The following is a 24731-nucleotide window of genomic DNA, read 5'->3' on the forward strand; positions in this document are numbered from 1 at the left end:
TTAAAAATTATGGCCAAAACTGCTGTAATAACCAGGGCTATGGTTTAAATTAATATTTTCATCCTTATCAAGAATTGAAGAAAACTTAAATCACAGTGTAAACCTTCTTACTATTAGTAAGACATGTTGTTACATGTTTTTAAAGACACAAATACATTCATCAAATTCCACCACAGGTTATGTATCAGTCCCTTTTTCTTGGCTATATAATCCTTTTGTGATGGAAAAATATATTTTGGGGTGTGTATTTTCATTTTTAACCATCATGCTCAGAATATGATCATCCTCAGGGGTGTCATGTGTCAGGGTAGGTGAGTCAGTGTTTTTAACCCTAAGCTCTCTGAGGAGTTTGAATTATGGACAACAGACAGTCTCAATTAGATGACACCTTCAGAGACTTGACGAGTCTCTCCACACAAGTGGAAAGATAACTGGCAAGTGCGTGAAAGGGGAAGGCATCAATGTGTGTGTATGTGCATACGTTTACCTCACCACAGCCTCTTTGACATCAACAACAATTATCTCAGGCTGAATCCTCAGGTGCATTTTGTTTCCTCCTGGATAATGGAAAGACTTGCATGTTGTCAGCCAGTAGATGCTTTTAACAAGTCAATATTCCTGAGTGTTTCATTTAGCAAACACTGCCCATTTAAGTGGATCAGGAACTACTCATGTGGTTCCTATCAAACTGACAGAGATGAATAGCGATCCTTCAGACAGACCTCAGGAAGATCAGTTTGTGAATCTCACAGTGAAACATAAACAATAAGAGGGGGAGGGCTGGCCCGCTGGGTACTGTAAGTGAGTATGTGTGTATGAAGTGTGTGTGCTACGCTGGAAGAGTCAGAGTTTGGGATGGAGACTTCAACGTGTTACCCCCCTGGAGTGTTACCGGAGTTTTTGGAGTGCACAAATAAACGGGCCTTTTTCCCGAATGCTACTATGGTCTCCTGCTCGTGAGGGATTCATTACAATACAGACAGCTCGGCGGCAGAGCGGTGCACTCTTGCGCCGCGGTAGCACATACACAATGAATGGGTTCGTCGGCGGAGGTCTGTGCTTTGCGCGCTCTGTGTGAAACAGGCTTTATTTCTGCGTTTGTCACTCTCTCGTTTTGCCTTTTTTCCTTCTTCTGAACGTCGCGGCGGTTGGGGAGGACCAGCGGGACCAGCTCCAGAGGCTTCGGAAGCTTTCCTGGGCCATTTCTTTGGGTTTTCAGACATCTTTTAGTAGCTCCTCTGCTAGCCTCGTTGTCTCCGACATTTCCAACTGCGCATGCGCTCTTTGAACTCTACGTCAAATGCGTCATTTCCTGTGTGACAGCGCGGGAATGTCGCTCCTGAGAGGCAATAGGGCTTCTAAGCAAACCAGAGACTGTTATGTGGTGGAGATGCGTTCAATGATCATCCTAATAACTCGTTTGGCAGTGGCTGTAATGTAACGGACATTGGTTTATATGTAAAAACTCCACAGGGCAGCTTTAATTATTGTATCGAGGATTCAATAGCTTTGTCAGTGACATGCATTTGTATCTCTTTATTACGCTACTTTTGCTTTTTTTTAGACACAACCCAACAATGGCGGCATCCTGCCACCCCAGTGTGTGATTTTAGACAGCATGCCAGCATCCCGGAAGCAAAAGAGGTGTAACCAGCGTAGCGTTTAACACAACAATATTGGTCTCTGGTGTAACATATGCGTCGGCAGCCCTTTCTAAACAATAACAGGACATGACATGGCAATAATAATCATTTACTGTCCCTGTGGTATTGTGGCTGATCTCGTCATCTGCGCTAAGGGTAAGGAGCTCCTGACCTCATTGTCTCACTAATTTGCTTTTTAAGTCTCTTGGCGGTGAGATGTACACCTCATCAACACGTCATCAAAAAATCACAGCCATTTCTGCCATAGTCTTGTCATGCTGGCTATCATAGATGCCACTGTCTGCTTGAAGTGCTTGAGACAACCTGGTCACCCCCAGGATCGCACCTTTTATAAGAAAGTACTCCTTTCGAGTATTTGTAAAAAAAAAAAAAAAAGGGCTGTTGATATTCTAGAGTTTTCGGATTCTTAACAAAGCCTTTGAAAAAACTGAAACTGTAACGACTAGACCTCAATAGTTGTCCAAAATCTATTAAAAAAACTTCCACACCTTTGCCCTGGATGAAATGTTCTTAAATGACCATAAAAATGGACACTGTAGTTTATTTTGACTCTATCCCACATGCAACATCTTGTTGATGTAAACACTAACTAGACCGCCAGATGTGTATTAATCTACGGCTGCAAAAAGTCCCCAACAAACGCACTGTTTACGCCTGTTTGAGTAAATTTTTGGGGGGTAAGAACAACACTTCCCAGCAGCATCTTCAAGACACCTGGTAAATGTAAGACTATATACTATACTACTGACACCTTTAAAAATGTGTCAGTAGTATATACTATACTACTGACACATTTTTAAAGGTTTTCATCTTCAACAGGAACATATAAGCTTAGGGGCTGAGTGCCACTGAAAGTTGTAAAGTATTGAAAGATGGACGAACACATTGTTGGTTTGGTCATTCCATGGAAATCGTCCAGTCTATTTATTCAGTTTCCTGAAGCGTACTGAGACCCAGCTGTTGCAGCAGCAAGCCTATTTCAGCCAAGGAGGATTCGCTTTTGCAAGCTATGATTCCCCCCCCACACACACACACACACACAGTATACGGTGCCTTTCCCTCATAATCCCTCTCATTACCACTCCCCCTTTTCCCTCTCGTGCTATTTTTCTCTACCTACTGTACTTTTCTTTCCCATGCTCTTCTCTCCCTCATCCTCATTTCTTAGTCTCAGCTGTGCAGGATCTGTCTTTTTCTCTGAGGGAGTGGCACAAAGCATAGCTCCGCTTCAAATGATTTATTTGCTCCTTCATCCCCTTATCCTCTAGAGGCCTTTTGCCAAGCTGCCAAAAGGGAATATGGTCTTAATTCACCTAACTGGTTAATGGAAGGTGAAAGGAGGTTAAAAAAACAAACAAAAAAAAAACAACTCTCAGTGGGTCTTCTCGTGGATGGAGATATGCAGCACTGCAGATTGCATGGCGGCAGACTAAGTCATTACTCTTCCTCTCCATCAGCTTCTCGAAATGGCGAGCGTTTGTTATGTCTTCAAGTGAAGTATTCTTTATTCATGGAGTGTGTTAATGTTTTATTTCCCAGCAGAAGAAGAAAAAGAAGAACCAGGAGGGAGGGTAGTGAGAGTGGAGAGAAATTATACACTCCTATTTCATAAATGCAGATTAAGGTGCCAGCTGGTGCCAGCTCTCTGATACTACTCGCCACCACGAAATGGTGAATTGAGCATTATCGTTGTCGAAAATCTCCCTCAGCTCACCCGGCTCACAACAGCAGATTAGTTGATGGGAGGATTTTTTGCACTCTGAACATGATAGAATGTTTACGAGGTAGTCTGCTCCAAAAAGATCATTAATTGCCTGCTTGTGCATCTAACTCACGTGTCTGCCTGCAGGAGAAAGACGGAGAGAGATTTTGGCAGCGAGCAATGTATCCAAGCAGTCAGAAAGGCAGACGTGGGGACAGACAGGAGGAGCTACAGGCAGAGATACAGAGTCAAAGAGGGAGGAGAGAGTTGACATTTTTTCTGTAACACTCCCTGAATGTTTCTGACTGTGAATTATTCATCACTGGTAATTGTGATGTGAGTTTTGGCCTTGGCTTTTTAGTGCCGACTGGCTGCTTTCAGTGTCTGCTTGGCGCTCTCCATCTCCCAAATATCAGCTCCAAATTAGACTGGGGACTTGTCAAGCCTGACTTTCGTCAACCACACGTACTCGGTATCTGATAATGAATAAGGAATGAACATCTCTCAGCTCCGAAGTTGCTACTGTCATACACATACACGAAATGTTTACCCATGTGCCTCAATGCGGCGACAGACACACATGCATGTACACCTGTGTCGTTCTCACAACTTGTCAGTGCTGTTTTTCTTTCACGGGAAGAAGAAAGGGCGAGTGAGAGATGCAGCAGTTTGCTGGGTTAGAGCTGTTAGCCTCTGTGGGTCTAGTTGGGCTTTCAATTCACGTTCAAAGGCAGCGGCTGTCTGACTCGCTCTTCAATGGCTGGTGGGCGTGGGTACTTAGAACTGAGGGATTCTGACACTGTGTGTATCTGCGAGCGTGCGCATATTTCTATGCCCCAACTGTGTTCATGTGTGTTTATGTGTGTATTGCTTGTTTGGAGTGTGTGATGTAGCTGAGCTGTGGGCTTTCTGGGGCTTCCAGAGCTCCTCCACTCTCCTTTGTGACAGAGAGGCACAATCTCAAACAGCTCTCCCGTTTTTTTTATTCTGGAGTGGGAAAGAGAACTACTAAAGCAGCAGAGCCATGAAAGAGCCTCTGATTAAACTGCCTGCAATCGATGCCCAGGAAACCAGTAACACCAATTTCACTGTAGCAACTGTGGATTTAAAAAATGGAATTTAAGTGGAAATCCACTAAATATTAATTTTAAATAATTTCATATGGCTGAGAACAATCGTCTATTTGTCAGGTTGCCCAAATCCAGAAAACAGACGAGTGTCAGACATAATGTAAGTCGGGTCAGACATGGAACCTCAGTACATGCGGTACCGTTTGAAATGTATCTGTGACAAAGAGCATACACACATACATTGTTTCTGATTTAAATAAAATGTTTTTGTGCAGCTCCTTCGAGAACTAAATGACTGACCTCACAGGTGTGTGTGCGTGTTCTTATTTGGCCTCTGCATAATGCGTGTGAAGATGTGCATGCTTTCAGCTTGTTAGCTCTTTGAATAATCGGAGTGTGTGGCTGTGTGGTTGCATGACCTGTGTGTGTGTCTAAGCCTCCGTTGTCAGGTGTGTTGGCCCACTCCAGTATCAGCGCAGTATCATATGACCAGGTACAGGCTTCAGTTACCCCTCTCCCTCTGATAGAAGGCTGTAATGAGGCCATTAGATCCTGCTAATAGCTTGTAGGGTCAGTCAACCGAGAGAAAAGCCGAGGGGATCAGCTTGCGCCGAGCTCTCCTGTCCGTTCGTCTCACTCCTCACTCAGAAAAGACCCAAATTTTTCCCTCCATTCTTTTTTTTCTATCGCTCACTTCAGCCCTTTTACCCTACTCAACTCTATTTGCTCTTTGTACTCTCTGTCTCTGTCTCTTCACTCAGCCTTAGCTCTTTATAGCCCCTTCCACATATGCAGTCTTTCCCTGTTTGGCAACCTGCATGGGGTCATGTATAAATGGGAGCAGGGATCAATATTCAGGGATATCTGCACTGCCCATTTCACACCTCAAGACCTTGTAAAATTTCAGGGAAAATGCAAGCACAGCTGTTCTGTAAATGAAAGCAGTCACATTACAGGGACAAGCACATAAAAGGTTACAGAATATGTCGTCACATGGAGCAGGCGAACCAGTTACAAAACTCTGACGATGACATTTACTGGCACTTAAGGTACTGAATGTGTGTGTCTGATTCAAGTAGGTCACGCAAAAACATTACTTGTATCACAAACTTGTTGAATATTAAATACATTACAATAGCATTAGCACTGGACAAAAACAGCTCTGCCATGTTCTTAGTTTTATGGTGGTCGGCATCTGCGTGACCGTCCAATGTCCCATCTATTCCGGCATCGTCACTGCATGTGTGAAAAGGTGCAAGACGGAAATGATCTTAAATGTACAGTACAGGCCAAAAGTTTGGACACACCTTCTCATTCAATGCGTTTTCTTTATTTTCATGACTATTTACATTGTAGATTCTCACTGAAGGCATCAAAACTATGAATGAACACATGTGGAGTTATGTACTTAACAAAAAAAGGTGAAATAACTGAAAACATGTTTTATATTCTAGTTTCTTCAAAATAGCCACCCTTTGCTCTGATTACTGCTTTGCACACTCTTGGCATTCTCTCCATGAGCTTCAAGAGGTAGTCACCTGAAATGGTTTTCCAACAGTCTTGAAGGAGTTCCCAGAGGTGTTTAGCACTTGTTGGCCCCTTTGCCTTCACTCTGCGGTCCAGCTCACCCCAAACCATCTGGATTGGGTTCAGGTCCGGTGACTGTGGAGGCCAGGTCATCTGCCGCAGCAATCCATCACTCTCCTTCTTGGTCAAATAGCCCTTACACAGCCTGGAGGTGTGTTTGGGGTCATTGTCCTGTTGAAAAATAAATGATCGTCCAACTAAACGCAAACCGGATGGGATGGCATGTCGCTGCAGGATGCTGTGGTAGCCATGCTGGTTCAGTGTGCCTTCAATTTTGAATAAATCCCCAACAGTGTCACCAGCAAAACACCCCCACACCATCACACCTCCTCCTCCATGCTTCACAGTGGGAACCAGGCATGTGGAATCCATCCGTTCACCTTTTCTGCGTCTCACAAAGACACGGCGGTTGGAACCAAAGATCTGAAATTTGGACTCATCAGACCAAAGCACAGATTTCCACTGGTCTAATGTCCATTCCTTGTGTTTCTTGGCCCAAACAAATCTCTTCTGCTTGTTGCCTCTCCTTAGCAGTGGTTTCCTAGCAGCTATTTGACCATGAAGGCCTGATTGGCGCAGTCTCCTCTTAACAGTTGTTCTAGAGATGGGTCTGCTGCTAGAACTCTGTGTGGCATTCATCTGGTCTCTGATCTGAGCTGCTGTTAACTTGCCATTTCTGAGGCTGGTGACTCGGATGAACTTATCCTCAGAAGCAGAGGTGACTCTTGGTCTTCCTTTCCTGGGTCGGTCCTCATGTGTGCCAGTTTCGTTGTAGCGCTTGATGGTTTTTGCGACTCCACTTGGGGACACATTTAAAGTTTTTGCAATTTTCCGGACTGACTGGCCTTCATTTCTTAAAGTAATGATGGCCACTGGTTTTTCTTTAGTTAGCTGATTGGTTCTTGCCATAATATGAATTTTAACAGTTGTCCAATAGGGCTGTCGGCTGTGTATTAACCTGACTTCTGCACAACACAACTGATGGTCCCAACCCCATTGATAAAGCAAGAAATTCCACTAATTAACCCTGATAAGGCACACCTGTGAAGTGGAAACCATTTCAGGTGACTACCTCTTGAAGCTCATGGAGAGAATGCCAAGAGTGTGCAAAGCAGTAATCAGAGCAAAGGGTGGCTATTTTGAAGAAACTAGAATATAAAACATGTTTTCAGTTATTTCACCTTTTTTTGTTAAGTACATAACTCCACATGTGTTCATTCATAGTTTTGATGCCTTCAGTGAGAATCTACAATGTAAATAGTCATGAAAATAAAGAAAACGCATTGAATGAGAAGGTGTGTCCAAACTTTTGGCCTGTACTGTATGTAGTGCATGTGTGAATATTGAAATCGCTAGCTCCGCCTGAAAGATTAACCCAGTAAGTTACCAGGAACTATTTGTGAAAGAGGTTGAAATCTCTTCCCCTCGTTCCCTGTTTTGTCCAAGTCGTCTTATTAGCTCTTCATTTCATTTTCTCAATTTATCTGTACAGATTAGCACTATGTGTTACATTATGTTTTCTCTCACTATGCAAGGCCCATTCTTGTTCCCAGAATACTGATGCTTCGTCATGCACCTGGCGTGTAACATCGACGCCAAAGGCACCTTTTATTGCCTTTACAAGATACACTGGGCTTTCAACTAACTCCTGTGTAAGCAGATCCGAGGCAATGCTTGACGCTGAGAGCAGCTAATGTGGTGTAAAGAGCAAGAAAGTCCCCGTATGGTGGGAGGTGGATAGGTCATCCATGGGACTTTCACCCACGGGACGGGTCCTGACCCATGCAAAAACAAAAGTCAATGTTGTTTCAACCATTGTTTTAATGTTACTTACATACGTACGTCCTGTGTGAAACCAAAAGTCACCATTGTTTGAAAGTAACGTAATTTCCGTAAGGTTGTTTGGCACTAATGTCACTCACATGAAGTACTTGCAACATTAGGTTACATAAAAAACATTTATTTTAACCCAAAACATGATCTTTTGTCTAAACTTAATAAAGTTATGTTGTTGTCTAAACCTAACCAAAACCATTTCACAACATTGTGTTGCAGCTGTGCGTCATATAGATGCACTAAAGAGTGCCCTGTGCGTCACAATCAAGACCCAGAGGGGTGAGACAAAACGTTGCTAGTTGACGTCATAAAGACGATATGAGAATAGGTTGATACCCTGCCTTTATCTCTCAAATTATACCTACAGCTCTTTATCGCTCGTACTCAGTAAATGTATAGCTGTCTGACTCAGTCTACCAACTCTCTCTCAGTCTGGCCATTTTCCCATTTCATTCCGTTTACCTTTCACCCTTATCTCAGTTTATCTTTATATTTCATACATCTAATTTATACCTCCTTTCCCGTCCTTGTGTTTCTCTGCTATTTTTTGGCTGAATGATTCATACACAGCTGTCAATTCATATGCAAAGTGTTTTCAATTATCATAATATGCCTTTTTACTCTGAGATGAAAAAAGTCTGAGAATCAGACTGGAAGATGTGCACCTAAAAGAGGTACAATTTCATGTGCGACTGGCCTGACAAAGAATGACTGATGATCATAAATTGCAGCCTAGTTTAGTCATTGTCAGTGTATGGTACAGGATCTGCCTTTGGAAGCTGAATTCAAGTATTTCCCAAATTATTTTTTTCCCCTTTACTTTTCATCCGATTCATCTGACAGTGTAACTCTTTCATCTTGCACTCCTTTTTGCTGTGTCACCTAAGCATCCCGTTCAAAGTAGTAAACGCTTGCAGATGGTTGAGGTGTCACCTAGCCAAGCAGTCCTGTCTTCACACAGCACTGGTGTGACCGGGGCTGCAACAGACCCATCTGTTTCTCAGCACTAATAGACGGTGCAAAGCATTTATCCAGGCTTATTAACACAAAACAAATCTGCCAGCTGAAATGAGCAGGCGACAACTCAATGTGCTTTCTTAAGTCTTCTCTTTTACTACAGAAACAGACAGTAAATCTCAAAGCCTTTGCAAATTGCAAAACTTGAATTGGCAACATCAACAAAACCTACAAGCTACTACATCCAGTACACACTGCATTAAAAAAAGGAATAATATCAATGGGAAAATGAATCACCAGAATTCCTCACAAGATGACTTCTAAAGAACGTCATAAAAAAAGGTTTCTAATATTTTTTTAGATAACTATAATCAAAATCATAGCATGACAGTATAAACACTAAATCTCATGCTGAGTCAAAGAAAAAATATCCTGTGAATATTAGCACAGTCTCTTTCCCTAGACATCATCATTACAGAGCCGTCTGACCTACTTTTCATTATGACTTTATTTTGATAGAAAGACTTTAGTTGGTAATTGCCGGGTAATTCTTTTATGTCAGCTTCTGAGAAAGGAAAACAGAATTTAATTCGTGGATCATTAAACTGAATGCAACTGAGAGACTGTGGGTATTGATTGTGACTGTTAGAAAAGGCCTCGTACATCTCTGAGGTTGGTAAAATATTGCCTATTTCAGTGCAAAACCGCTGTTTATACAAGGCTGAGCATACTGAGTGTGCCTGAGAAAATTCTTTCATTTGTTCTGTGTTGTTTTAAATAAATCACATTATTTTGCATCTCGTGAACCTCCCATTAGACATAATGGCCATTTCAGCCAGCTTCTTTCTATGTTTACTTTCAGTTGGACTCAGAGACAAGTGAAATCCACAAGTCCTCATTTCCATGAATCCACATTAATTGTAAATACGATCAATTCATTTTGGTCCAAGTATTAATTGAAGCAGCAGGCTCACTCCCAGAGCGTCAAAATATATCGCTTGGGCAAACCAGAGTCACTGTAATCACGCCGGTGGCACCATTAAGTGCCTGAGATGCTACGTCTTTCCACTACCTCCAATGTAAACTCACATGTGACATTATTTCAAGCAGGAGAGACAAAAGAATTAAATAAAGATGAAGTTTAATGCGAAATATAAGTGTACAGATTAAAAGATTTGTGTTGATGAGATTTAACAAAACTCTTTGGCACTTACACACCAGAGGGAGATTATTTGTGATAGTGGGACATCTGAGCAGCAGCAAGATAAATCCCCCCATAGAGTCTAGACACTGGTGGAGGTGGTGGCTGATGACTTTGGTTGATGACTGCTGAGGCAAATAGAGGTTGTATCCAAGAAGACTAGGTAGTGATGGGGAGGTGGAGGGTACGCACAGCAGCAACATGAAAGGACTGCGAGCAAAAAAAGAACCATATTTAAAATGAGGGGCAGTAAGACGATAGGCTGACGGAGAAGGTGTTTTGCTGTGTTACTGGTTGATTCTGGATCAGCTGTACAACGGCTGATGACTCAATTGACAGCCCCGAATACTGACAGCCAGAGATAGAGCGTGAGCATGCGTGCAAGGAGTGAAGGAATGGCAGGGTGAGGAAGACAGTTACAGCCTAAGCATGAAACTATGCTAAAGGCCAACTTTCGCTAGAGCTTCATTAGACGCTCGGAGCAACGGACATAGTTTATAGAACATAAAAGCTGGCTCAAGGTGGGAGGGAGTGGAGGTGAATGTTACCAAGAAACACCAACTTTGACCCAGGAAAGCAGCGTTCGAGACCAACAAACAACATCAATTGCTGTGTTTGTGCCACTCCAAGCCAGGTCTTTCCTTGCCCCATTCGTGGCACTCAAAGCCGGGTGTTTTTTGGCGAAATCCGCAATCTTTTCCTAACCGTAACCAAGTAGTTTTGTTGCCTTAACCTAGCTGTCGAACCCTTTGTGAGTTGCCTCATGTGACTTGTGTCAACTACAACCTTTTCCTAACCATAACCAAGTACTTTTGCCGACCCCTTCTTACCCCCTACGCCTTCTGCATCAAGATTGTGCCCAAGTGGCAAAGTATGACAAGTTGGGAACACGTCACGTTGAGAAATGACAAATACAGCTCCATTGACCAAAGACACATACAATCAGAAATCAACTCAACTTGCTTTGGGAGTTTGGAGTAATCATTTGCAAAGATGTCAACAGGTCAAAAGTGTGTGACTATGAAGCCAGTGTTGGACTCCAAAACATGTTTCTGGCAAACTTGCTCTCATTCTTGTCATTTTCCATTATTACAGCTGTTCTGTTCTGCAGCCTTTTTAATGTTAGCTAGTGTTTCAATCAGTACTACTCCGTGGAGGTTTTTGAGCGTTGTCAAGCTAAAACAGGGTGTTAAGTTGCTCTTTAGTGTCGGCTGTCAGGAAAACAGCTCAGCGATGGCAGTCATCATCACCTTTACCTCAGCAGCTTGGCTTTCACCACGCGCCACCTCCTAATGAGCCTTGCTGCTTTGCTTTATCTCTTGAGCCAGTTGTCTCAGCCCCTCCTCGTCCCGTGGCTTCAACAATAGCAGCGTGGCCTTTAGCTATAAAAGAGGCTTCCTTGTTCTGCTTTTCTAGCAGCAACACATGCCCCTCCTCTCTCCCCTGTAGTGCCAGCCTTTGAGGCAAATGTCAGCTAATTAAAGGTTACATGGTCGACCTTTCTCACCCCCTGCTGGGCCCGCGCCACTCGATCCGCCAAAGCACCCCCAGAGCCGAGCGTCATGCTACAGGTTGTCTGTGAGATTGTGCCGCAGAAACACACACACATGCACATGACAGGACAGCATGGCTTTTGATATGCTAAATACTGCGAGCCTCCTACAGGGCAGTAGACTCAATTAGAGGAGACACTTGGTGTCTAACACTGAGGATGCTCGATGACTTGGCTGTCAGCTGAGACACGATGTGTGTTACTGTGATACTGTCTCCATACTGTTGTGATTTAGCAAAACACATGAATGTCCTCTGGAATGCCACAATGTCCTTTGATTGTTACTGCTGCTACTACTGCCAATTCTTTTCCCTCAAAATCTGCTTGAAGGTCATTTCCTGTAAAATGTAACTGGCCCTCCCTCCTCTACTTGGCTGAATGTTTTAGATGTCATTCTGTAACACTGACGTCAGTTTCAGGGTGTGGTAATTCTCAAAAAGAGTGCTGCATTTGATCATCTTGCACAAGTGGAACATTTGAGAAGGGCGCTGAATATTGAATATCGTCTCTCCAGTTCAAAGCATCTTTAGAGCTGTGGGAATATGTTCCAGAGACGAGAGAACAGAGAGAAGCCGAGAACACACTGTGCCCTTCTACTCTTTTAGTCTGCAGCTACACACATGCATTAAGAGACGGACTGTTCGGATTCAAAAACAACTATCATATGTCTGAAAAGAGGGTTGTAATTATCAGAATCTGATACTATGCAGTACTTTAAGTGTGTGTGGTGATGCGTGCCTGTCCGTGTGTCTGTGTGTAAATGGGCAGCAGTGGGGACCAAAAAAGTGAAGTGCAAAAAAAGGATGTAAGCACATATGTTATTAGGAAAAGTCTGAGTGACACAGACAGTGTTATGAAAGAGAGTGTCAAGGACGGATAAAGATCAGCTAAAATGAGAAGAGAATAATTTTGCTTTGAATTAAAATAAATGGCCAGAAGGGATGCCATCGGGCACTAAGACATTCTTTGAAGTGGCTGCTTGTCATCGGGGACCTTGGTGCTTACTGATGCCTTTATGTCACTGTAATCATCTGGGAATTCACAGTCTGTGTTGCTCTGACATCTGTTGTTAAAATGTATTCTCTCTATTAATCCACTTTGAAAGGTTCCAGTACTTTGCAGAGTGTTTAATAGACCATACCGAGTGCATAACTCTCACAGGAAGAAGGGGAGATTCCGAAAGAAGAGCATTTAACAACAAATGTGTGTCATCAAAACAACAAAAACGACACAAGTAGATGGACTTAAAATGGTAAATGTCACTCTATTGCAAATTTACAGAAAAACACTGCATTAAAGCATAGTATGGGCTGACTAATGGCTCATTTTCCTGACTAAAACATTTTCTAGGATAGCAAATTAATGCGGTTTCTATGAAAATATAAAATTGCAGTAACAAGCCTGTATACACTGTACCCAATAGGGTATAACTTTGCCTGTGGGTTACAGTATTTATGTACTCTATTTCCCTCATAAAGTCTAACTACAGCAGTTTAAACTTTTAAAGTCTTAAGACCAGATCCAATACATCTTTTAGTGTACAGGTAGTTCTCTGCTTCCGAGAACATATTCGGCTTCCAGAACAAATGGCAGTATCTGTGTTGCTTCAGGATGCCATTTGGATTTATGTGATGTCAAAGCAGAAGAAAAAAATGGTGCAGAGAAACAAGCATCTGCTTAAAAACGGGAGAAAAACAGAAAACACAAAGGATGATGAGAAACAAGCAGAAGCTGTGACTTTAGTTAGAGCTTCAGTCAACACCTGTTCCTCTACTCAGATGTCTCAGCTACTCCCACGGCTTAACCTGCTGTCCAATCTTATTTCCATTTATTTTCGTCACACACCTGGTACACAGTGGTGCAACGGAGGGCCATTTTCAAGTTTCGATCCAGGATATGATGTTTCAGTTGCTGTTATTTACTGGAGTGGAATGACTCAAAACAACAGTGAGTCAGCCTACTTGTGTATTCACCTCCTGGAAGCTTTTTTTATTTGATGATCTCTGTGCACAGTTTTGGGTATCATTCTGTTCTGTTTTAAGACTTCAGCAGCAGAAAAAGTGGTTTGTGTCGTATAAGTAAAAGAACTGGGTAACTGATATGAGCAACAACACCTCCCTGGCAGGACAAAGAGGAGATTGCCACCTACAGAAACTCAAGCGTCATCAGCAATAATTAAGACATCAGAGTACCACCCACATGGTTTTATTTACAGGTGGACTGTGGGAAGTGCGCTGCTCAATCACCAAGTGCCTATTACTTCAGATTTTAAAATGAACCAAAATCAAGGACCTTGTAGATTACAACTCTAAAGGACAGTTTTAACAATGTACCTCATGAGACCAAATGTGTGATGATGTAATGAGACTGGGGAGTCTAGTGGTGTCATCTTAGTCTACACTGTGGTGCTGTTTTAAATAATTCCATGGACCGGTCTTTTGGGTTAACTCTGAATCATCAGAATCAGTGTCCGGTTTAATGCCAAGTAGGTTTTCACATACAAGAATTTGCTTTTAAATTTTGGTGCATAGACAAAAAACCTAAATACAGAATAGAAGAAATTACAATATAAATACTTCAAAATACTATTTAAAGCCACAAGCAGCAATGAACAGGCCCAGGCACCATGACGTAACCTGGGGTTACTGGGGGGGATGTTGAATGATGCGGCTGTTTATTTCCAAACCCTGCAACAAGGAGTAAGACGTTTTCTCTTGCGTGGAGTGGGGGCACCAGAAACAACCAATTGCTAATTTCATACTACTTCCTGTGTCCACTATGTGGCGCTAGTGAACAAACAGTTATCATAAGTCAAGTTGCTGTACATTGATTGGAGACCACACCATGTAAATTTCATGTAAATCAAATGATACCGTCATACAAGGCTTACTTCCTTGGGATTGGGGTCTGGGACAAGGTCCTGGATAAGGGTCCTGGAAGCATACAGGTCCAGGACGGATAGCAGATCGCAGACAATCACCTTCTCCGCAGAGCAAATCATTTGGTGCAGTCTGCGTGTCACTGGCAGTGGCAGCAGCGAAAAAAAATTCAATCTAACATTGGTCAACGTGTCACAGACGTCACAGAGCTGTGTTTACTGATTGGCAGCAGGTATTCTCTGAACTATTCTTTCACAGTTAAGCGGGAGCATTTCGCTGCAGAATCAAATGGCAGCAGCTTGCTTAGCTCAGAGTAGCAGCCACAGCTTTACATAGACGTATACTGTAGCTGCTGGCCGCAGGCTGCACTTCACTGCTGCTCAGTGTGTTTTCGTCATAAGCATGTTGTTCTTCCGTGCATCAAAGTATTCAAAAAACAACTTATGAGTATTTTATGATCTGTCTTCACTTGGTGAAGTTAAGCAAACTAAAACTGTACATCTCTTGCCTCCTACTTTAAATAATGGGGCTGAAAAGCCATGTCTCCAGTGTCAAAGTTGTCTTCAAAGCTTGGTGTTTAACAAATAACCATATCAGTATTTAATACACGCTGACAAAGCACTGCAATGTAGCCTCACACTCTTTAGTTTCTAATCTGTTTTGAGTCATGAGAAAATGTATCAAAGATAGCACAGGGCTTCTCGGCATTGGATTACCAAGGTTTAAGCTTGATACATATCAACAACGCTCAGGTGTTTGGTGTTAATAAATGATACTAAACTTGTTTTTTCATAGTCTTTACATATTTTATATTGTTGCACTGGCACCGACTGTATTTTCCTTAAAGCCAGATTTAGCAAATCCCACCACACTTGTTCTCCAAACAATACTGCAAATTAGAATTTTAAATATTTGCACAGATATAATGCAAATACAATCTGATCCTGATTTTACTGACGACACAAAAACACATTCAAAATAACAACAGAAAAAAAAAAACCAAGACAAATCCCACATACTAATCCGGGTGTACTGTTTGTGCTTTCCCTTCCAGAGACATCAAACCTGACAACATACTACTGGATGAACACGGTAAGATTCTCTCTGTAATAATATTTTCAGTTACTTGATATTTAGGTGAGGGGTGAAATTTAAAGTTTTTGTTATGTTTACATATTGTCGTAACATTTGACTAACTCACATGTTGACCTGACTTGACTTGGCGTCCCAAATTCAAGACTTAGCAGCCTCTGACTAAGGCTTTTACCGATCCTCCAACCTCTGGGATCACTTCTGCACAGATCAAAAGGAGCTGCAATGCTCTGAGGCGGGTTTCACAGTTGTTGCCTAGATAGGCCTCGCAGCATAAAGATGGAAAGTACCTCATACCTTATTTTAACAAATGCAACGAATGCGCCCGTGTATTATTTTCTGTGCATACTGTCAGTCTGCATCGGTTGAAGCACTGTGACATTTACATGGTGTTCTGTTTCTCTGAAATACGGGATGAAATGAGACAGAGTGATGTCATAGGAGTGTGGAGGACAGAGTAATATTGATGATGCCTCCCTCCTCTGCTGTGAGGGGAAAATCCTGCTCTGAATGATTGATTAAGTCTCATCATAGGCTTCAGTGTCATTGTCAGCACACACACACACACACACACACACACACACACACACACACACGATGACAAAAAAGACAGAGCAATGTGTGTGTACATATCAGAGGGAGGGGTACCATTGTAAATCAATGCGGCATAAAGAGAAACTGTGAATTCCTTCATCAATATGTTAATTAAGAGGGATTTTAAAGTACTATATGTTATGATCCATCCTTGAGAAACACGCAGACATCCTAGAGAAAATGGTACAGTGTGCACGCTAAAGTATGTATGAACAATAAATACTATCAACAGAACTCTCTCTGTGGACCTCCATGCACAACTTAACTGGTTAATTAAAGGAGTCTATGCTGTTCTCTCTGGCAACCTTACAAAGACAAAAAAACTCCAGGACATTATTGCGTTACTGAGTCTCTGCCAAGAAACAGTCCAGCATGTAACAAGATTGACTTTATGCAAACCAGCTACTCCAGTGTTTGTCATTATGATATGTTCTGATAAATGATAAAGACGCTTACATCAGCAACCTTCATGTGCTAAATCCAACTTGTAAGGCAGTAATAACACAACATAATATTATGCTTGTTAATAAATGGACAGTGGGAGCCACTAGTGTCTAACCTCCCTCGTACAATTCACTGCCAAGCCAAGGTTGGCGTTGTGTCGGAGTCTGGTACCACATCAAATAGTGTTTCCTTTCTATTAAAATGTGTGTCGCCCACACCAGCAACATGAAGGAGATCAAATTTCACTAGAGGTGCGAAGGGGGAAGGATGCGCACAGTGAATGTTGTGTCTGTTTACCCGACAGTTCATGTGTTTTTTGGGGTGATGACAAGACACGTGGCAGTTAGTAACAAAAATAGAAACTGAAAAAGCACTCAGAGAGTGCAGACCTCCGCCAAGTAGGTGATATTCCCTCCCCGTCTGCATCAGATTTTGCAGCCTGCATCACAATTAGGTTATTTGCATCACTATCATTATTAGGTTATATATGCCTTCGCCATGGAGACACTGTGGTGTATTTATTTCGTTTTTATTTTGTACCAACACAAAATATAATGTTTTTTTGTATTTTTCACTTTCTTTTTTCCAACACAGAACATTAATTTCAACTTTAGAATTACAACAGTATTTAGCAAGTAGAACAAGACGTGCTGTCCGGCCACCAGATGGCGCTATTTTCACCGTCTTTAGAAATTGGAATTGCTGCTGAGGCTGTCAGACGATAGAATTTATTTATTATTTTATCCACTTTGCTTCAACCGATCACCACCAAAATTTTATCATCTGTTCCTTGTCCCATTATCCAAAAAAATTCATCAAAATCCATTAATAACTTTTTGAGTTATTTTGCAGACAAACAAACAGACCAATGCCGGCAAAAACATAACCTTCTTGGCGGAGGTAATAAAGACATTTTGTGTCAGTTGTCCTGCTCAAGGCCCCAGGAACAGTGCTAGGTTTTGAAGCAAATTTTAAATAGTGGCCAACTGTGGAATTATAACGTCCAAGTCCATCATGTGATGCCATGGGGCCTGAAAAAACCTTTTTCTTATTGTGAAAGAGATGTCTGATAATCCGTGATACATGTTTTTTGAGCATCGCAACCCCCGCAAAATAAGTCGTTTTACTATGGGAATTTGATTCATTCGGTCTATTAACATTTTGAAAGTCTAGAAAATCTGCATGATTAAATCATTTTTATCCCCATTCAAGTAAGCCGAGGGCTAAACCTGAAGTTAGCCGCTTGGCCACGGTAAGTCTCTAGTGCGCTTGTTCTATTGGCGCCCCAATGCTTAAGATTTGGGTAATTTCATATCATGGAAATTGGAAATTCGAAGAAGAAAGCAACCTTCATAGAAAAGAACGGGGCCCCACTTCCAACGCTATATCCAGTTCTCTTTATACATCCATTACTCTCTGCTTCTTCTTCGTATTTAGTCTTTTTTAGTGGTTGGCAAACCACCGCCAAGTGGACTGGAGTTCCAACACTAATTTATGGGCTCTCACTCTGATTATGTTACTTGTGGAAGTGGCTGCTAAGTCAATTGTGACACCTAATGGTAAAATTCAGTATACCAGTCTGGTGGTTGGTTTAACATCAAACTGGTATGACGATTTTTACACTGGCCCAGCCCTAACATGACGTGTTATTTAGTGAGCTACAGAGGTGCTGTAAGGCAGATTTTATTACCTTCAGGACAGCTGTTTCCCTGTGTTTCCAGTCTCTGTGCCAAGTGAGGCTGCTGGCTGCAGATTTATCTCATAGTGCATATATGAGAGTGCTGGTAATCTTCTCATCTAACTCTAGACCAAAAAAAAGGGAATAACTGTATTTCCATAAAATGTTGGACTGCTCCAATCACTACATACTTTATGAAGAACAAAATAGCCCCAGTTCTTAAATATGATGACGCATCAGCCTAATGTATGATTAAAACACTCCCTGGTCATTCTCCGTTGTCTTGCACAAAGGTACTTCACTGCAGTGCTGGCGACAGGAAGCTGACTCCACACATCAAATAAAGTATAGTGTCAGCTTGACAACAACTCCTCCAATAGCCTTGTTACACCCCCTCCTTCAAGGTGGAAAGCAGAGCGATGTATGACTCTTCTCAACGATCTCGTCTTCTTCTCTTTACACCAAAATCCAGTCAAAACCAGTTACCAACAAACGTATATCAAGAAAGTGAGACATCCCAAGGTCTACAACTCTTTACAAGTGGACAATCTGAACCTTCTCTCATGTCAAGGTCACTGTTCAACAGATGGTTTAACAGTGATTCAGCAATTTACATATACATTTCAGTCATTTTCTACCGCAGGTTATGTACTGAAATTGACTAAGCATAAGAATCAAAAATCAGAAAATGTTAGAATATCATCATGTTTTGTAGTAATTTTGTTTATGTACTGATTAAACTGCAATGTATATTTAATACTGTGATATTAGAGTCCATGAATAATCAACTAACTAGCCATACTATAACATTCACATTTCCCTCAGTTAAGCAGTTTAGACTTAACCATGAAAAACAGCTAGAGACAAGAAGTGTCCAGGAACACAAACAAACAAGCACACACACCCATAAAAGTCCTGAGATCTTGGAGGGCACTGGGCAGCTGCACAAGGTAGATGTGGGATGGCAGCCCTGCTGTCGCTACAGACTGGAAGCAGACAAAGAGCGACAGACAGAAAGAGAGGGACAGAAAGAGAGAGGTGAAATGGAAGACAGAGCCAGACAAACAGGGAGAGCCACAAGGATACGACAAGAAGGAGGAAAGTGATGAGCACACATTTCTGGGGAAAAAAGATTTGTCAAAGGAGGAAAAACAGGGTAGTCAGAGAAAGGAGATACGTGGAGAAGAGAGATAAAGAGGGAAGAGGAAGAGAATGACAGCTTTGTCAGCCTCATCCTGATTTCCACAGGACAACCAGTGTTCACCTGTGCTTCCTCTCTCTCTCTGTGTGTGTGTGTCCTTTCAAACTCAATAAGCACTTCTCTCCTCCTCATGCATTCTGCCCACACTCTGTTTCTTTTTTTCCTGTGCAAACCTGTAGTTTACCTCTCCACTGACGTCTAACACAAATTGGGGGGCAGCAAGCTGTTTGCCTTTGCACGCCACGTCACTTTTGCAAGCTGGAATTGACCCGTTGCGTCTGTGTTCCTGTGGGAGCTGCTTCACAGAGAGAAAAACAATTTACTCACGCACGTGCAATGTCGCTTTGTTAAATAAAATAGCCCCAGGATGCTGAGAGAAGCTCCAAGAGGTTATCAACGGTGCGCACGCACACATGCTTGGCGATATCGTGAGGGAAACCACAGCTCTCTCCTCCGCTTCCAAACAAATACAAAGAAGTGATGGTGCATATGTTTGTCACATCAACACCCATGGGACGCTTTGCAAAAGTTTAGCATGTGATCTTCCTTGACAAGAAGGACCTGGAAGAGTTTTCGGAGCAAATCAGTGAGTCAACACTGGAAATTCATAGGCACAATACACGCCTGGAGGCTGACGTGGTTTTAACAAGGCACTGGGATGTTTCAGAGTGTTGAACTCCTGCTGTGGCTTTGAGTTAGGTTACTTAAAGCTTCGATATAAAGTTCATGAAAAAGTTTTCAAAAGATTCAGCATTCGTACTTAAATGTCCCACAGAAATCCAGGATGGGGCCATCAGTAGCATCCTTTGTGTATGCATACTCACTGTATATATGTTACATATTTGCCATATTTGTCATCAGTGGTGGGCGTGTTATGAGGTAGTGGTAAGCAAAGAGACATTAAAAATAGAAGAGATATGCAGCCGCGTGATATAACCTAAGGATCAAACCCCGACAGTTGTGGAGGTAATCCCAGTAAAACACATTAGATAACTAAGCCACCAGGCAACCTGCTCACAGGCAGGAAACACTTTGACTGGAGACAAACAGGGGTCAATCTCATGTAGTGACCATTCATTTATTTGAACTAAAGGGAATGCTGCCACTCTGACCTCCATGTTTTATTTTACCAAATTTAAATTTGACGTGTACTCTGTTCACTTAGCTCACATGCATGATCAGAGTAAGTGAAGTGGCCTACTCACAAACAGAGCAGTAGCAGACCTACAGACCTGTCCAGACCCATATGTAGCCATGACTGTTGACAATGCTTCAAATACAGATTTTGCAGCAAAGAAGCTACATATTCTAAAACATGGATGCCTCATACACATCTTGAACCGGACAGTGCAGAAGATCAGATTCAAGATGAACCCCAGGATTAGTGTCACTGGTTCAGTATCCAACCAAATGTCTCCCATTCTGTTCCGAGTTTCGATGTAAAATAATGGTTGGAAAAAGTGTTTTTGCAGAACATTGTGATGTCACTGTAAAGCTGACCTTTTGCAATAAGATGTCATCACTTCATCAATTCGTCCTATCAGACATTTGTGTGAAATTTTGTCATGACTAGCTTATGAAATCTTGAGTTATGGTCACAGTGACCTTGACCTTTGACCACCAAATTCTCATCATTCTTGAGTCAGAGTGGACATTTGTGCCAAATTTGAAGAAATCCCCTCGAGGTGTTATTGAGATAACGTGTTCATGAGAATGGGATGGACGGAAAGACGGATGGATGGATGGATGGCCAGACTAGAGGTGACTCGTGTACAAAAATCTCTAAACATTTAGAGTGGCTAATTTTTTTCGTGTAAACGTGTACAGGGGTTTCACAGCTGGGTGGTGCTATTGTATTAAACCAGTAAAGCCCCAGTTATCCAAATACCAACCGAACGGGCCATTTAACCAACGTTTTAATAGAAGAGCACGTAGGCTACTGACCTGTTGCCAAACCCGGTCTCACACCATTTCTTGTCATAATCACAGTTGTTACCGGCCAGCCCTTCGCTTTAAGACGGTGGCCATGTGAGTGTGACATAGTAGATGTTGTGGGAAGTAAAGCAGTGTATAGAGTGTATGGACGGGAATGCACCGTGAAAATAGTACAGTTCACGCTACAGGTGGTTGCAGTCTGTTTACAGTGTTTAGATAGGCTCCAGTTACAGCATAGTCTCTGTGAGAAGGCCCTGCATTATGTTATGTTATGTTATGTTTTCCTGCTGTAGAGGAGAAATAAATGTGCTTCTGCACGGACGTCAGTTCTGCATCCTCATTCTTCAAGCAGAGTTGGTCCGGACTTGTAGAGCTAGTTACCAGCAATGAGCCAAGTTGTAAAGATAATCTACAAAAAACCAGTGTCTTCAAACTACGGTTCAGAGTGCCAGACTGGAGAAGGTAACGCAGTCTAACACAGTTTGTCAACAATTAGTATCACCCCCCTCTCCCCTAAAAAAAAAAAAGTTTTTTGTGTACTAATTTTTCATAACCGTTTATGATCTCAAAACACGTGTACACAGACTCACCCCTAGGCCAGACAACCCGAAAACATAATGCCTCCAGCCAAGGCTGACGCCAGCACGAAGGCATAAAAAGCGAGTAAACGTTTTCAAGTTAGCCTTAAATTTAATACCCATGAGTCTAAAAGCTTTTGCTATTGGCCAAAAGCAGCTGCACGGCTGATTACACCTAAATGGGCCGGAGAGTTTTTTACTGAACAAGCAATGATCATCACTGCAATCCTTAGTGCAGTTTGAACTAATCTCAGAAAGACACTTTGGTTAAAATTTTTGCTACTAGCTGCTTTTGGCCCAGCAGCCCAACATTGTGATGATGGTTATCCGTTTCTTCCCGCCGGCTACTGTGTTAAACTCCTGTCCTAAATCTGTCTTCTGCAAAGCTGAGAGAGATGAAGACAGAAAAGGGGGGAAAAAAGGGGAGATAAGTATGTGACAGAGACAGTAGACATCATTAAATATGAAAACATGAAAGAAGCTCTACTCTTACTCAAGCTCCACTTAAAGTCTGACGTTTCCATCCTGCTGCACCTTCGTCACAGTCATCACACTGCATTAACAATGGTCCTCCTCTATCTGCAAAACACTATCAGATCTCTTCTCTGTGCATCACTACACAGCCACACTCATACACCACAGCTTTGAACACAGTATGTGAGCATATCTCAAGTGGTAAAGAACACAGAGGGGTAAAGACGTAAGAGCATGAAGTAGCAAGGAAAGATGTGGAGGAAAGAGAAGAATGAACCTGAATAATGAAGAGGACAGAGGAGGATATGGGAGCCATGAAGAAAAAAAGACTAGGAGTGGATAAATAAAAAGGGACACAGCAAGTAAAGGTGATAATGGAGAGTGATAAAAAAAAATGAGGGAGGAGGGAAAGAGGTACAAAAACAGGAGAGATTTTTCGCACAGTTCTCTTATCTTAAAGCTCAGTGTCTTGTATAAATAAACACTTTAGCTGGCCAGCTCCCGCCTGCTTTATATTCACACACAGTCGTCTGTTTGTGCGATAAAATATTCCACCTTTGGAAAAAAAACCTGTGTACAGTATGGTGATGCAGCTATTGTGTGTGGACTCACTGTATGTGTGTGAGGGGTTATTGGGGACATCCATTCATCCGAACAATCACTCTGCGGCAAAAACTCTCCGGCTCTGTCTCACCCAGTATGACACACACACACACACACACACACCTCACATACATCCAGCTCATTAGTGTGTGCTCAGTGTCCATGGCAAAGGCTCTGGGCCATTTTGCAGCACAGTGAGACACAGGTCAATGATTTGACTTTGCCTTTGACTTTGTAAATCACTGAGGTTGCCACTAAAAAACTCTCTCAGCTCAGTCTCAACATAATCATACATTTAACTCCATCAATAAAGCTGCCGTGAATTTGCATTTGATGTATTTTAATGATAGCAATGTAAGAGCGTAATGATCACAATGGATTATATTGCATGAGAAAATTTCTTTGATCCTCATTTTTGCATATCTAACATGCACACAAGCAGCATACAAAGTGGGATACCTGCTCCGTGTAAGCTGTGTTAAATGGAATTCTAACAGTAGAAGCCTAAACATTAAGGAGAAACAGTTTATACTGATGGTGTAAACAGATCTCTGTGACACGTTAGGATTTATGAGTTTCACACCAATGAGCATGCTCCATGTCTGTTTGACGTAAAATATATACTCTCTGTTCTACAGGGCACGTCCATCTAACAGACTTCAACATCGCAGCCATTGTAAAAGAAGATCTAAAGGCAACGTCCATTGCTGGGACCAAGCCATACATGGGTAAGAAAACATTTTTCCGCCAAAGCTTCACAAGAAACCTCTACCATTTGGGACATCAAACAGAAGCTAGAGTAAACTCTGATCTTTAATTCACAGAAATCATGAAACATAATTTATAGAAACTCCACAGAGCATCTTTATGCTAATCGAAACCCCCCAAAACACCAAAGGGATGTTAGAGACTGACTTTGGCAAAGCTTTCACTGGGCGAAGCATCCTCCCTTTGCTCTTTAGAAGGCAGTTAAAGTCTTGTTCATGCCAACACCAAACACATGCAGTGGAGAGATTTACTGCATTTGTTTCAAGATACAGATTATACACTGAACAAAAATGTAAATGCAACACTTTTGTTTTTGCTCACATTTTTCATGAGCTGAACTCAAAGATCTAAAACATTTTCTATACACACAAAAGACCATTTCTCACAAATATTGTTCACAAATCTGTCTAAATCTGTGTTAGTGAGCACTTCTCCTTTGCCGAGATAATCCATCCCACCTCACAGGTGTGGCATATCAAGATGCTGATTAGACAGCATGAATATTGCACAGGTGTGCCTTAGGCTGGCCACAATAAAAGGCCACTCTAAAATGTTCAGTTTTATCACACAGCACAATGCCACAGATGTTGCAAATTTTGAGGGAGCGTGCAACTGGCATGCTGACTGCAGGAATGTCCACCAGAGCTGTTGCCGTGAATTGAATGTTCATTTCTCTACCATAAGCCGTCTCCAAAGGCGTTTCAGACAATTTGGCAGTACATCCAACCGGTGTCACAACCGCAGACCACGTGTAACCACACCAGCCCAGGACCTCCACATCCAGCATGTTCACCTCCAAGATCGTCTGAGACCAGCCACCCGGACAGCTACTGCGACAATCGGTTTGCATAACCAAAGAATTTCTGCACAAACTGTCAGAAACCGTCTCAGGGAAGCTCATCTGCATGCTCGTTGT

General features: G+C 42.2%; 1 protein-coding gene across 1 annotated transcript in view; it reads left to right on the plus strand.

The window, feature by feature from the left end:
- Positions 1 to 24731, plus strand: part of stk32a (serine/threonine kinase 32A) — a 92728-nt gene that overhangs the window by 36839 nt on the left and 31158 nt on the right. Inside the window, exons 6-7 of the mRNA XM_033633613.2 lie at positions 15503 to 15540; positions 23686 to 23775. Of these exons, the coding sequence (XP_033489504.1) occupies positions 15503 to 15540; positions 23686 to 23775 (128 nt within the window). The remainder of the gene's footprint in view (positions 1 to 15502; positions 15541 to 23685; positions 23776 to 24731) is intronic.

This window comes from Epinephelus lanceolatus, chromosome 11 (assembly GCF_041903045.1).
Source record: "Epinephelus lanceolatus isolate andai-2023 chromosome 11, ASM4190304v1, whole genome shotgun sequence".
NCBI lineage: Eukaryota > Metazoa > Chordata > Actinopteri > Perciformes > Serranidae > Epinephelus > Epinephelus lanceolatus.